The 15,064-nt window shown below is 38.7% G+C and overlaps 1 protein-coding gene across 3 annotated transcripts in view; it reads left to right on the forward strand.

Moving 5' to 3' along the window:
- The window catches only part of PIK3C3 (phosphatidylinositol 3-kinase catalytic subunit type 3), a 146,998-nt gene that overhangs the window by 81,502 nt on the left and 50,432 nt on the right, over positions 1 to 15,064 (forward strand). For all 3 annotated transcript variants that reach the window (XR_004957057.1, XR_004957058.1, XM_036244741.1), the window contains exons 16-20: positions 671 to 802; positions 5,027 to 5,155; positions 5,840 to 5,909; positions 8,089 to 8,153; positions 11,794 to 11,878. Coding sequence is in view for 1 of the 3 variants with exons in the window: in XM_036244741.1 (XP_036100634.1) it covers positions 671 to 802; positions 5,027 to 5,155; positions 5,840 to 5,909; positions 8,089 to 8,153; positions 11,794 to 11,878 (481 nt within the window). In the remaining 2 variants the exon portion in view is untranslated. The remainder of the gene's footprint in view (positions 1 to 670; positions 803 to 5,026; positions 5,156 to 5,839; positions 5,910 to 8,088; positions 8,154 to 11,793; positions 11,879 to 15,064) is intronic.

Raw genomic sequence — 15,064 nt, forward strand, 5'->3', positions numbered from 1 at the left:
GGAATACAGGGCTCTCACGACATTCAAAGGAAATGGATTGTTCTTTTGAAACTGAATGGAAGGGCTTGGTCTAAATATGAAAGGTGTTGCTCCCTGCGGAAGCGATTTCACTGTGACTTGAAATCTTGGCCCGATGTAACGTGTGTGCGAGCTGAAGAACATAAATGGTAATATCTTAGGAAAGGTTGATCAGTCAGAGTCAACGAACAGTAAAAAGTAGGGTCCCAGTTCCTCGGAGTGAATTGAGTTTACTTTCTAACCCAGACTAGCACAGGAGCAGCGTAATGAAATTCCCCCATGATACTTGGCGATGCAGAATGTAAGCCTCAGGCGGAATTCGTTTCTCTTTGTGGCTTCACAAATCCTTTGAAAACAGAACTCAGATCTTCACGTCCAGCTTGAATTCCTCCCTGAGTCTCAGCTGCAGCAGCAGGAGTGTGTTCCCTCACCTGAAAGTCCAGCTCTCCGTCAGAGGGCCGCTCCCTTCCCAGCATGCTGCTGCTGTCAGCCCTCACATCGCCCTCGCCTGTGCTGCTTGGCACACGCTGCTCTGTGGTGCTTTGCAGACATTTTAAAGTTAATGGAGTCAGTTTTTATGCCTTTACCATGTTTTATAAACTACTTCCATTTTATTTTAACCTAATTAACGCTTTCTGACTTGTTTTCCTAGAATGAGAGACTGCAGGCATTGCTTGGAGACAATGAAAAGATGAACTTGTCAGATGTGGAACTCATCCCTTTGCCTTTAGAACCCCAGGTGAAAATAAGAGGAATCATCCCAGAAACAGCTACCCTATTCAAGGTAATTGTGACGGCGCTTTGATGGCTGTGATTAGAACCTAGTCTTTAAAGCCAGAGTAGAGGCATTACCTTTGAAAATTATCACAGTGCAGGTAATATCTATAGTTTTATCTGATTTAGTAAATGCTAAAAAAAGTACCCTTTATTTAGAGTGTGTTTTGATTTAAGATCTTTTATTACCCATAGTCATTTAAGTATGAAATGTGTAAAATATTTTTATATATCTGGGGGGTTTTTTTCATCCTCATCCAAAGACATTTTTGCATTTATCTTCAGATAGAGGGGGAGAGGGAGGGAGGAAGAGAGAGAGAAACATCAGTGTGAGAGAGACACATCAAGTGGTTGCCACCCACACGACCCCAACTGGGGCCGGGGACTAATTGCAACCAAGGTACGTACCCTTATCGAGAACCAAACCAGGGTCTCTCTGGTCTGCGTGCCGACACTCTAACCGCTGAGCCAAACCGGCCAGGGCTGGGTTGTCTTTTAATCTTTAATTTTTTGAACTATTTATTAATAAAAACCACAACTGCATTTTTCCATGTGAGCTTTTTTAAAAAAAAAGTTAAATTGGAAAACTTACATTATGCATTCAGTTCATAAGTTCACATGGTTAGATATGAGTCCCAGTGAACCTTTTTAACATTTCTCAACCTATCTGTTCCTAACTTTTTCCTTAATATTTGTAAGTAGTACAGTGATTCTGTCTAGTCCTAAAGAGCAGTAGGCTTTCTTTTAACCAGCCATCACTTGAATAGTTAAAGACAGCTAGCCGGTGGCAGCTGTCTTCTCCGCTTGGGCCAGCTGATCGGTGAAGCATCCGTATCTGCCAGGCACCAAATGAAAGGTCTCTGTGACACACGGTGTTTTAGGTTCTGTGATTCCGGGGGTGGAAGAGCATAAGTTGTATTGAGATATTACTTTGCATCAGATAAGAAAGGGCTTGTAGAATAATGACTTAGATTTATAAAAAGGGGCATCATTATAGTAAGAAATAGTTTAGGGGTCTTTAAGGATATATTTAGCCCTGGCCAGTTTGGCTCAGCGGTTAGAGCATCGGCCCGCAGACCAGGCAGTTCCAGGTTTGGTTCCCGCCAAGGGCACGTACCTCCGTTGCAGTTTGTCCCCGGCCCCTGTCGGGGTCGTGTGGGTGGCAACCACTCGATGTGTCTCTCTCACGTCCATGTTTCTCTTCCTCCCTCTCCCCCTCCCGTTCTTTCTGAGGATGGATGCAAAAATGTCCTCAGGTGAGGATAAAAAAAAAAGAAGGATACGTTTAAAGGCAAACTATTTCAACATTCTTAAAATTCTGAATTAAAGTTTTAGATTAATGGTTCTGGCTTACCAATGCTTATTCACTTTTGTGTAATGAATGCCTTGTATACTTTAGAGAGTTACCTACCTTACATACACTGGGTTTTCTGCACACAGTTTAGGGGGATACCATGGATTCTTGCTGTCCTTTATAAACTCCTTAGAGCTGAAAGGGTTATAGATCCAGTGCTTTGCTTTTTTTTTTTATCATCACTCGAAGACATTTTTTTTTTTTAATTTATCTTCAGGTAGAACAGGAGGGAGAGAGAGAGAGAGAAACATCAATGTGAGAGAGACACATCGAATGGTTGCCACCCACACGACCCCAACTGGGGCCAGGGACAAACTGCAACTGAAGTACATGCCCTTAGCGGGAACCTACCCCAGGACTCTCTGGTCTGTGGGCTGACGCTCTAACTGCTGAGCCAAACTGGCCAGGGTGGCATATTTTAAGAGTATTTTGTAGACCTTAGCTTAAGAGCCAGAACTGCCTAGCTGGTGTGGCTCAGTGGATTGAGCATCATCCCATGGACTTAGAGGTCCTGGTTTGAATTCCGGTCAGGGCACATGCCTGGGTGTGGGCTAATCCCCCATAGGGGGCGTGCAGAAGGCAGCTGATTGATGTTTCTCTCTCACATCGATGTTTCTATCTCTCTCTCTCTAAAAATATCAATAAAAACATTAAAAAAAAAAAAAAGAGCCAAAGCTAAATCTTCATGGGAAGTGAACCCCTTAAGAAACTGGAAATAGTACTAGTTATCCTGCGGTGGTCTTCTGCTTGCTTTAGATTTCAGGTGAAATCTAATTTCTGAATCAGATCTGAATCTTAAAAGGAAAATTACAATAAAGGTCCTCTTGCCTGTTTTTTATCTTGAGGAAGATCACTTCCAGTTCATTTCTTCTTGAGCTTTTGAGAACTAGGGCACAAGGTAATTTATAAAGTGTATTTTTGCCTGGGGTGATAAAAGAATATTCTAAATTTAAAATAATTTGAAGTTCATGGGCAATGCATATAAGTCCTTTGGTTAATCTCTTCCCTCTTCCTACTCCCCCTTTCCCTCTGAGATTTGTCAGTCTATTCCATGTTTTCATGTCTCTGGTTCTATTTTATTTGTCAGTTTATTGTGTTCATTAGATTTCACATATAAGTGCAATCATGTGATACTTGCCTTTCTTTGACTGTCCTATTTCACTTTGCATAATAATCTCCAGGTCCCTCCATGCTGTCTCAAAGGGTACTAGATCCTTCTTTTTTTACAGCTGCATAGTATTCCACTGTGTACATGTACCACAGCTTTTTTATTCACTCATCTACTATGGGCACTTGGGCTGTTTCCAGATCTTAGCTATTGTAAATGACGCTGCTATGAACATAGGGGTGCAAGAATTATTTCTGATTGTTGTTTCAGGATTCTTAGGATATATTCCTAGAAGTGAAATCACAGGCTCAAATGGCAGTTCCATTTTTAATTTTTTTTTTTTTTTATCCTCACCCGAGGACATTTTTCCATTTTTTGTTCAGATAGAGCGGGAGGGAGAGAGAGGAAGAGAGAGAGAGAGAAACATCGATGTGAAGGGATACATCGAGTGGCTGCCACCCGCACGACCAACCAGGGCCGGGGACAAACTGCAACTGAGGCATGTGCCCTTAGTGGGAACCGAACCCGGGTCTCTCTGTACCGCAGGCCGACGCTCCAACTGCTGAGCCAAACCGGCCCATTTTTAATTTTTTAAGAGGAGGTTCCATACTGTTTTCCATTGTGGTTTCACCAGTCTGCATTCCCACCAGCAGTATACTAGGGTTCCTTTTTCTGCACATCTTCACCAGCACTTGTTTTATGCCCTTTCTTCCATAAATTTATAAGAAAGTTTTTAAACATACAACAAAGTTGAAAGAATTTATAGTAAATAACTATATACGTACCACTTTGAGTCTGTTATTAGAATTTTATTGTAAATGCTTTGTCATGTGTTTCTTTATTCCTCGCTGACACTTTTTGTGCTGTTAGTTATTTCTAATTACCTGTATAAATTAAGGTTGTTACTTGTTTTTCTTATTTGTCAGACTCAGTTTTTTTTTAGATTATTATAAATTTCTCCAAATTTCCATGTTGTAGAATTCCTCAGTAATCAAAACCAGTGGAGCATATCACTCCAAACAGTTGTCTGACCTTTTACTTCCAAAGTGGTGGTCTCAGGGTTCTACTCTATGTGAAGTTTTGTTTCTAAAGAGAATTTAATTACATTATTCATTGGTTTTAAACAAATACCTAAACTAAGTAAGAGTTTATCTAATTTGGAAAAGAGTCTGGGGAAAACTAGTTATTCTAGAATAAAAAGTAAAGGTACTTGATATCTCCTTTCATTTTATGAAAGAGCAATATAAATCTCAAAGCTGCAAAGTTAGTCACATGCCTCCTGGTAGAAGCCTAGGCTCTTAACTCTTTATCTGGTGCATTTTTATGCTGTAGTGTTTCACCTCATTTACTCCAGTATGTCTCTAACGATATAAGTAATCATGGTGAGCACATACAGAACATCTCTTTCATCAGGCATGGTGCCAGACTCTTTACCCTCTCCAGCTTCAGATTGCCTTAGCAACCCTGCAGAAGAGGTGTTATCTTTATTGCACAGGTGAGGAGACAGGTTAAAGAATGTGTGCAAGGTCATCCAGCTCATGCCTTGCAGAGCCTGGATCCATAACCAGGACTGACTGCAGAGCGCGTGCTCCTCTGCCATGGAGCTGTCCTCTATCACTGTTTCCTGCAGGGCACGCTGATGCACCTTACTGCCGGCCCATCTTGTTTCTCAGGTCCTGTCTACCTGTTTGGTTATCTTACATGTCAGCATTTTCTTCTGTGGAAAGTAAATGTTCATACCTTAATTTGAAAACAATATTTTTTATTTCCAGAGTGCCCTTATGCCTGCACAGTTATTCTTCAAGACAGAAGATGGAGGCAAATATCCGGTTATATTTAAGCATGGGGACGATTTACGCCAGGATCAACTTATTCTTCAGATCATTTCACTCATGGATAAGGTGAACATGACCTTATGTTGGTGGGGACTTGATTTTGTTTGGAAAACCCTGGTTCAGTACATGTGCTGGCCATGGGCACAGGACGTCTTTGACACATTCAGGTACAGACAGCTTAGCGGTCTCCACTTGACCTTGAACAGATTTGGCTATTTTTGAACACTGCAGAATGGCTCTTGTGATGAATATAAAATGAAACTGCATGTGTTTCTTTTTATAAAAATGTTTTTCCCAATTAACTTTTTTCATTGTTGAACTTAGTAATTTCCTTTCTCTTAGTCAACTAGATCTTTTTAAATTCCCATCCCTATCCCTGGATTTTAAAGGGACATATTTGCTCTTAATTTATTTTTTTCTGAATCTGAAGTACTTCATGAGCAGAAAACAACTGCATAAATTAGTAGGAGGAACTCTGCCTCTCATTGAAAACTGACAGGGGTCTACGGCCATACCACCCTGAACACGCCCGATCTCGTCTGAAAACTGACAGGGATTTAGGATAAGATAAAAATGTGACATACCATCCAGTAAGTGCTTAATACATTTATTTAGATGAAAGTTCAGTTAAACCTTAATTTAGGTTCACCTCCTGTATATCTTGTAATAAACTGCTATAGTACTTGCCTGTAAAACTGTTTCATAACAGTCTTTACATTTAGTTAATATATTTTATCTTTTGATCAAAAGCTACTACGGAAAGAAAATCTGGACTTGAAGTTAACGCCCTATAAAGTATTAGCCACTAGTACGAAACATGGTGAGTTTATATTACTCAGTGATTGTTTATTTCAATGTGCAAGGAATATACTTGTCCTTTTTTAATGGAAAGTTATTACAAATGTTAGAGATGGAACTCATTTGTAGCACTGACGAACAGTTGGGCTGGCCTGCCTGCCTCTCTCCTTCCCCTTGAAATTGTTAAATGTCATATTTGGAAGAAAAACTAAAACCTTTAGAGTGTATTTCTTTGTATTCAAAACTGGTTATAATTCACAGTAGTTTCTCCATGACAGTCTTTGTCCTGAATCATCATTTCAGAGTTACTATGACCAGAGTGGCTTTGTTATTGTTCTCTACCTATAAAAGCCACCAATTAACTGATTTTTTTACATAGATCTGTAGCATCCACATCTTTTTGAGATTGAGTAACCTCTGGAAGTTTGGTGAAAGATTCCCTAGGCATGCTGGCTAATTCCTGTTACTAATTCCGTACTCTTGTTACCCTTAGATACCTAGAGAGACAAGTATCTCTTTTAGGTTTCCTGCTCTTCCCTCGGCTCTTCCGAATCTTTTTGATAGTTTAATTCCTCTCAGAATGATCTCATTAAAAGTGCAAATATGCTCTTTGACTATCCTGCTTAAGTTGATTTACTAGCTTTCATTTGCTCATGGGACGGGCAGAAAGCCTCAGCTTCATCCTGGCCGGGTGTGACATGGCCCCTGCGCCTGTCTCTGAAGCCTGTCTTCTGCCGCTCTCCCCCTGGCTTCCAAGGCTGCAGCCGTACCGGCCACCTTCCCTCCTCTCCAGTGCACCCTCTCCAGGGCACCCTCTCCAGGGCACCCTCTCCAGTGCACCCTCTCCAGGGCACCCTCTCCAGTGCACCCTCTCCAGGGCACCCTCTCCAGGGCACCCTCTCCAATGCACCCGCTCCAGTGCACCCTCTCCAGTGCTCTCTCTCCAGTGCACCCTCTCCAGGGCACCCTCTCCAGTGCACCCTCTCCAGGGCACCCTCTCCAGGGCACCCTCTCCAGGGCACCCTCTCCAGTGCACCCTCTCCAGGGCACCCTCTCCAGGGCACCCTCTCCAATGCACCCGCTCCAGTGCACCCTCTCCAGTGCACCCTCTCCAGTGCACCCTCTCCAGTGCACTCTCTCTGGCCCTAAGGCTTTCCCATATGCCGTGTTCACCAGCTCTAACATTCTTTCCTCCACAGCTTTACCCGTTAACTTTCACTGTCCCTCAACACGTGGCTCAAATGTTCAGGTGCCCTCTGATCTCTACTGTGATTTAGGTCTCCTTTTTCTGTTCCCTTTCGTAGTACCCTTGCATCTGAAGTCTTTATCCCAATAAAGCGGCAAGCTCGTGTGATCTATGAAGGCAGGGTCAGGGCTCTGTCTTACCTGGCAAAGTTCTTGCTGCAGAGTAGAAAAAACAATAAAAATCTTGTTAATTAATGAAGACTGTTTTGTGTGTATGATATAGTAATGAGTGAGACATTTCATATTCTATAAGTGTATCCAGTCTCCTAATTTGCATGCAGTAACTGTGATATGAGCCTCACCAAGGCCAAATTGGGGGTGTTTATGATCCTGAAATCCTTTCCTTCACTCAGCTTGATTTTTTTCATGTATTTGCTGTTTTATACTCCTGTCGTTTCCAGATTTTTTTCCTCCTTGTCTCCTGTATACTATCTCCTCCCCCTTCTTTTTGTTAGTTTAAAGGATTTATACTTTCTTCTGTCATTACCAGTAAAGGGCAGAAGATGGAGTATTAAAAAAGCTAATGCACATAATACAGTTTTAGGATTAGGTGATAGATATTATACAATTTTACATTTCTTAAAGTGATTTTAAATGTGGAATGGAAAAAATTTAATTGATATGTTAAAAAAGAACATTGAAGAATACAGAAAGAAGACATTTTTATGCCAGATTTAAGAAGTTTGGCCTTTTTACATGTTTGGGTTCCTTGTGTCCAATAATAGAAATTGGCCTAGAGAATCATACAGATTAAATTAGTCTAATTTTTTAAAAGTTTCCTTGTAGTTCATATGAGGTAACTGCCAGTATAAAACTAAATAATGTTTGTAGGCCTTGTTCAGTTATTCAGGTATGTAGCATATACATTTGCAAATGAAGGCTGTTCTTAGTAGAACCTTTATTTTTATTGCTTAACTAGTAACTCTGCTCAAGAAAATGCATATATTTCTGTGTAGGCTTCATGCAGTTTATCCAGTCAGTTCCTGTTGCTGAAGTTCTTGATACAGAAGGAAGCATTCAGGTATAGTATTTAAAGATTTATAGAATTCATGAATATATTCTTGTTATAAAGATGTCAGTCTTTATAAAAGTATGTAAGTTAAAAAGGAAGGTCTCCTTTTATCACCTGTTTTCCTTCACGTGTTTTTTATTTCCTCAGAAGTAAACAATGCTAACAGTTGGAAATTCTTTCATGTTAGGACATATAGAGGCTCAAATCCTTAAACAGTGCTTGGCACATAATAGGAGATCAGTAATTAATTGGTGAATAAATTAAAAATGTCTTAAAGTTTATGGCTGTATTTCAAAGTATGGAAATATTTAACTTAACCATTAGTGGATATTTGGATTATTTCAAATTTTTGTTTAGAATAGTGTTATAGTGATATTCTTGCTCATGCATGTTTTGTACAATTATTATAATTATTATTTTATTTTTTTAAATACTCACCTGAGGATATTTTTCCATTTTTCTTCAGATAGTATAGGAGGAAGGGAGGGAGAGAGAGAAACACATCGACACCAGAGAGACACATCGACTGGTTGCCTCCTGCACGACCCTGACCAGGTCCAGGACCAAACTGCAACTGAGGCAACACCCTTGACTGGATTCGAACCCCTGACTCTTTGGTCGTTGGGCCAATGCTCTAACTACTGAGCCAAACCGGCAGGGCTGCACAATTATTTTTTAAGGCTCCTTTCCTCCCCTTCCAACCTCTTTGCTCTCCTTTAATACAAGAAAAGGCTAGTAGATCCTAGGACTAAGCCATGTGGATCTTTGGAAATTTTTTATATTTAAAATATATAGATTAGTTCTTATTACATTTTTATGGTTTGTGTTATCTTTTAAATATGATTTTTCTTTTTTCCTGTGTAAGAAAAGCATATGTAATTCTCACAGAATAACTGATATGCCTGAGATGAAAGATAATTGACCAGGGGCTTGATAGAGGATATTTGCTACAGTGTGTTTGTTGTTGTCTTTTTCAATTTAGAGTGTCCCAGTAATTCACTATGGAGTCTAGATTTGCAGAAAAGCATTACTCTGATTTCTTGGCAGGGCAAGTAGTTATTCTGTTCTTATGTTTGGGGTGTAGTTATGTGCACTGGTTAAACACTCAGATTGAAAACATCAAACTCCCTGTGGTTGAAGTTTGGCTATGTAGCTTTTTAGCAGTTAACATTGAATGACTGCTTAACCCTTTGTGCAGAAGAGTTGACGTAGCAGGCTAAGGCTCTGTCTTTACAAGAGCCTGATTGACTGCAAGGTCAGCCTTTGGCTGGTATCAGGGAACTTGGCTTTCAGTGTGTTCTCTCTGTTTTGTAATTGATAACAATTACCGTACTGTATAAATAATATAATTTATAGCAAACAACCTGCTTTCCCTTTATAGTTGACTAGGCAGAGGGTGCCTTTTGCTATAGTAAACCTAATTTAGGTTACAACTATAGGTTGAGTCTGTGACTCCTTCTAACAAATGAAATCTATCAGAGGTCTGGGAACTCCCTAACATACCCTTTAAGCCTTAGGTTTTGCATCTGCACAATTTGGGTAAAAATTAATAGTACCTAGCTCTAGGATTGTTCTAGAGATTATATGAAATGTATGCAGCACTTTAACATAGGTTCTAACGGAACTAATTAACCAATCGTTCAATAAAGTTATCAATTATTGTGTTGCTCTGTACAATTATGCTTTTGTAAAGTGATGACAGTTTGTGTATTGATTCTTGGTTTCAGGTTTGATCCATGTGTATAGTTAGGCTGAGTCATAGGTTATTTGCATCTTCAACTTCAGTATATAGTTAGAAATTATTTTCTAGCCCGGCCGGAGTGGCTCAGTGGTTGAGCATCGACTCATGCACCAAGAGGTTGCCAGTTCGATTCCCAGTCAGGGCACATGCCCAGGTTGTGGGCCAGATCCCCAGTGGGGGGTATGCAGGAGGCGGCCAATCATTGTTCTCTCTCATTGATGTTTCTATCTCTCTCTACCCCTCCCTTCCTCTTTCTCTCTAAAATCAATAAAGAAAAAAACATTTATTTTAAAAAAATTATCTTCTAGAATGGTTGTACTTCTTTATTTCTCGTGGCTCCATGTCTTTGCGTAGTTTGGTATTGTCAGACTTCTAAGTTTCTGCACTTTATTGTGGTTTTAGTTTGCATTCCCTGATTACTCACAAGGTTGAACATTTTAAAAATAAATGTATAAGCCATTTATTTCTTCTGTGAAGTACTTACTCACATTTTTTGCTCATTTTCTGTTGGGTTGTCTTTTTTTTATTGATTTATAGTAGTTCTTTACATATTCTAGGTATATAGATCATGTGTCAAACTTCAGGGTATTCATAAAAACTGAAAACATAGGATAAACTTATTTTTTAAAATACACTCTGTGTGTTTTTCTTTAACATTGAAATGAAAGGGAATAGTCGAGTTAGTAGTGTGGGGTAAAAAGATTAAATACACTGTTTTCCCCTGTTGTTTTCATACTCTTTGGACACTAATGTATTTACTGTGCTCCTATGATTCTTTTGTTCTGTCACCATCTTTCTCATATTTATCTGTCCATCAATTTCTACTGAATGCTGAGAGTTCTTAACACTTGCATTATAATTATGTAAAAATTTGGCCTGTCAGGTGTGGCTCAATGGTTGAGCGTTGACCCATGCATCAAGAAGTTGCTGGTTCAATTCCCAGTCAGGACACATGCCCAGGTTGTAAGCCCAATCCCCAGTGTGGGGCATGCAGGAGGCAGCCAATCGATGTTCTTTCTCATTGATGTTTCTATCTTTCCCTCTCCTTCTAAAATCAATAAAGAAAAAAATTTTTTTTAATTAAAAAAAATTATGTAAAAATTTGGATGTAATTTTAATGAGCTTGTTAATGGTAACAATGTTTTATTAGCTGTGCTTTTAAAGATAACAGTATCCTCAGTATTGAGGGATTGGTCCCAGAACCCCTAGCATACCAAAATCCATGGATGCTTCAAGTCTTTTATATAAAATGACATGATATATGTGTATAGTCTATGTGCATTGTCTCGTATACTTTAAATCATCTCTAGATTACTTATAATACCTAATACAATGTAAATAGTTATTCTACTGTGTTGCTAAGGGAATAATGACATGGAAAAAAATCTGTACATGTTCAGTACAGATGTAACCATAGTATGCCTAACTACATAGTACATATTAGCAACATGTAACATTTTTCCCGAATATTTTTGGTTCATGGCTGTGAAACCCGTGGATACCAAGGGCTGACTGTAATTTAAAAAAATAACAGCTCGTGTTCATTTTCAGGAGAATGTGTGATATAAAAAAATAAAACCTCTTGTTCACTTTCAGGAGAAAGATGAAACAAAGTGATATGTTAAGTTTGGAGATACAGCAATAATTTAATATCTTTTATTTTATATTTTCCCTGTGTTATAGAAGTAGCAGCAAATATATGTTTTGGGTTTTCTTTTTTTGGTCTTAACAGTTAGTAAGCATAACAGTAGACTTATTCCTGAAGAATATGCTTCTTAAAATCTACATTTTGTAATTACTGACTGAATTTTGAGTTAGACACCTATAACCATTATTTACAGTTTTGAAATGCCTAATATGTTTAAGGATTATATTGAATTTGTTAACATGTAAATAATGTCTTTTCAGAACTTTTTTAGAAAATATGCACCAAGTGACAATGGGCCCTATGGGATCAGTGCTGAGGTTATGGACACTTATGTTAAAAGCTGTGGTAAGTTTTACGAACTATTACTTTCCATTGATACGATTGAATAAAGGAAGGTCGGCCATTCTGAGATTGCCATATTCATACTCATTTAAAATGTGCTAAAATACTGTCTCAGTCCCTTCAGGCTGCTATAACAAAATACCAGAAACCAGGCATCTTATAAACAACAGAAATGTATGTCTTACAGTCCTGAAGGCTGGAATTGCAGGCACAGACACCAGCATGGTAAACTGAGGGTCTTCGTTGGTTTGAAGACTTCGTGTGTCTTGTGGTGGAAGAGGCTGGGAGTCTGTGATGTCTTTTTCACGAGAGCACTAGTACCATTCATGAGGCTCCAACCCCATTACCTAAGACCTCCCAAGCTCCCACCTTCTAATAGTACCATCACTTTGGGCATTAGGGTTCCAACCTGTGGATTTTGGGGAGGCACAAAAATGCTCTCTGATCCCAGCCACTGTGGCGCAGTGGTTGAGCATTGACCCATGCACCAAGAGGTCACCTATTTGATTTCCGGTCAGGGCCCATGCCCAGGTTGTGGTCCAAATCCCCAGTGGGTGGCATGTTGACTTAAGAAGTCATTAATAGCCCTGGCCGGTTTGGCTCAGCGGTTAGAGAGTCCGCCTGCGGTCCGGAGAGACCCGGGTTCGGTTCCCGCTAAGGGCATGTACCTCGGTTGCAGTTTGTCCCCGGCCCTGGTCGGTCGTGTGGGTGGCAGCCACTCGATGTGTTCCTTTCATATCGATGTTTCTCTCTCTCTCTCTCTCTCTGTTCCTCTCTCTCCCTCCCACTCTACCTGAACAAAAAATGGAAAAATGTCCTCAGGTGAGGATAAAAAAAAAAAAAAAAAGAAGTCATTAATAATTTTGATTAATAATAATAATGATGTATAAATTGTATTTAGTCTTTAAAGGATGTATCTTCGCAGTCACTATTTTATAGCCACTAGTTATCTCTTCCTGGGGGCTGTTAATTTCACTCTAGATTTTCCATTTGTTTGAGTAACTGCAATTAAGTAGACTGCTGAAGAAGTCTCAGTCAGCAATATGTATGCTTTAGATAAAACAAGAGCCTAAATAACAGTGTTGTGTTATGAGGGTGCCTCTCGTGGCATTTTAAATTAGTAGTCATGGTCCATTCCTGGAAGTAAGTAGCAGCATGCCATAGGATTAATTCCTGTATTTTAATTATTTATGCCTGTCCTCATGAAGCTTGCATTCTAAAGATTTATTTTTCATTTTCTTAAGTTTTTTTTTTTCAATAACTTGATTGTTTAAGGGAGTTAACACTAGATTTGAGCCCCAAATGCTATATGGTATATGTTATTTCTGTTTTATATAAATATTTATTTATGTTTTTGTCTATATTTCTACCTATATTGAGCAATCATAGCTGGGGGGAGCAAGAGAGAGGACTTTCCAGACATATAACAACTATATTTAAACTTTCACATTATGTTATGGTTTATAAGTTGATTTGTTATTCACAACATTTTAAAATTTTTGAACAGTGTTCTTTATGTAGTAGTATTCCCAGTAATTTTGAACCCCACAACTTATTTCCAAATTTACACTTGATACATTTTTAGCTGAGAAGTATAAATAAAATATATTCCTAGGAGATTTGCGAACACTGAAAATGTGTGTGTATGTCTATTAGAATCCTTTATGTTTTTAATTCTTATTTTTACTGAAGGAATATATGTGTTACATATGACTCTGTTTCCCATAAAAATGACTACATACACTGTATTTAGATTTAAAGACTAAAAAACACTGACTGAAATATTAAAAAAAAATGTTTTTCTTCACTTAACTCTCTCTTGCTCTCTCATGCTGTATTTATCTCTCCTCTCCCTCCCTTCCTGCTTTCTTTCCTTCTTTCCTTCTTTTTCTTTCCAGTTTTTCTCAGACCTTCAGGTCTGTGTTTTCTATGATCTGAAAAAAATCACGTCATACATGGACTTGACTAGGTGACAGATCACTCACAAGACAGGTAGTTTGTATTGTTTCTCAGCGAGGCTTCTCAGGACTGGGTTCTAAGAGGAAGTATTTTAGGAGACAGGAGGTGGAAAGTGTTGGTTTCTGAAGGCCAGAGTGACAAGCTGGTGGTCGGTCACTTCTGTCATATTCTCTTGGTCAAAGCAGCCACAGAGCATGCCTGTGCAAGGAAAAGGTCCCGCCTTGAGTGAGAGGGTTAAAATTGTCGGCCATCTAGTTCACCACACCTTGATCTCAGCACCTATTCAGTAGGATAGTTTGCATGCCCCCAAACAACTGTCCTTTTACTTGACTTTCAGTTAGGTACTGTAAACTTTTTTAGCATCATAAATCCATTTAATAAAGGAATGTTTACTTATTCTATTTGAAATCTATACACTCATATACAACCTGTAGATATTGACTAAAATGTGAAAACCCTGCTCACTTAGTGAAATTACCAGAACATTGCATATGGATACATGCAAATGAGTCTGGGAAATGTGGTTTTTTTACCAAGGCACAGTCTTGCTCCATAAATCCTTGTTTTGTTTTGTTGTAAGGAAGAAGCATAGATAGAATACTGTGTAGGCAAATGATTAGTCCCTGTCATACTATAGACTATATTTTGAAAATTACTGATTTCATTTATAACTGGCTTGTTATAGTTAAGTAAAAATTATTAGTAGATTAGTGATATGATTAGAAGCATTTTTGAATGATGGTATGGGATCTTCCATTCATAGTCTAGATATGGATATATTTTGAAATACATAATATATAATTTTATCTATATTTAGAATATGGTTATTTATTTGAAAAATATACAGTTTTGTAATAGCTTGTGGAGTATTGTACCTATCAAAATAGCTAATAGCTACTTTCGGGAGGAGGAATTATATAGAGCAAAAATGGCATGAGCAAGGATTTCAGAGTTAAACTTAAATTCAACTCCCAGCCCATTGACCTTGGACAACCCTCTTAACCCTTGGAGCCTAAGATTTTACACTTGAAGGATGGATTTAAAATTATGAAAATAAAGTACCTCGCTAAATCTCTAGGCTTCAATCAATTTTAACCGATTATTACTTAATAGTTAAAGATTAATACCATAATTATATCATCAGTTAAATCACTTTTGGACTTCTGAATTGGCCTTCAGAACCTGAGTCGGATGAACTTCAGTGTTCATTGAATTTGGACAGGATTGATC

This window comes from Molossus molossus, unplaced genomic scaffold (genome assembly GCF_014108415.1).
Source record: "Molossus molossus isolate mMolMol1 unplaced genomic scaffold, mMolMol1.p scaffold_m16_p_6, whole genome shotgun sequence".
NCBI classification, from domain to species: domain Eukaryota; kingdom Metazoa; phylum Chordata; class Mammalia; order Chiroptera; family Molossidae; genus Molossus; species Molossus molossus.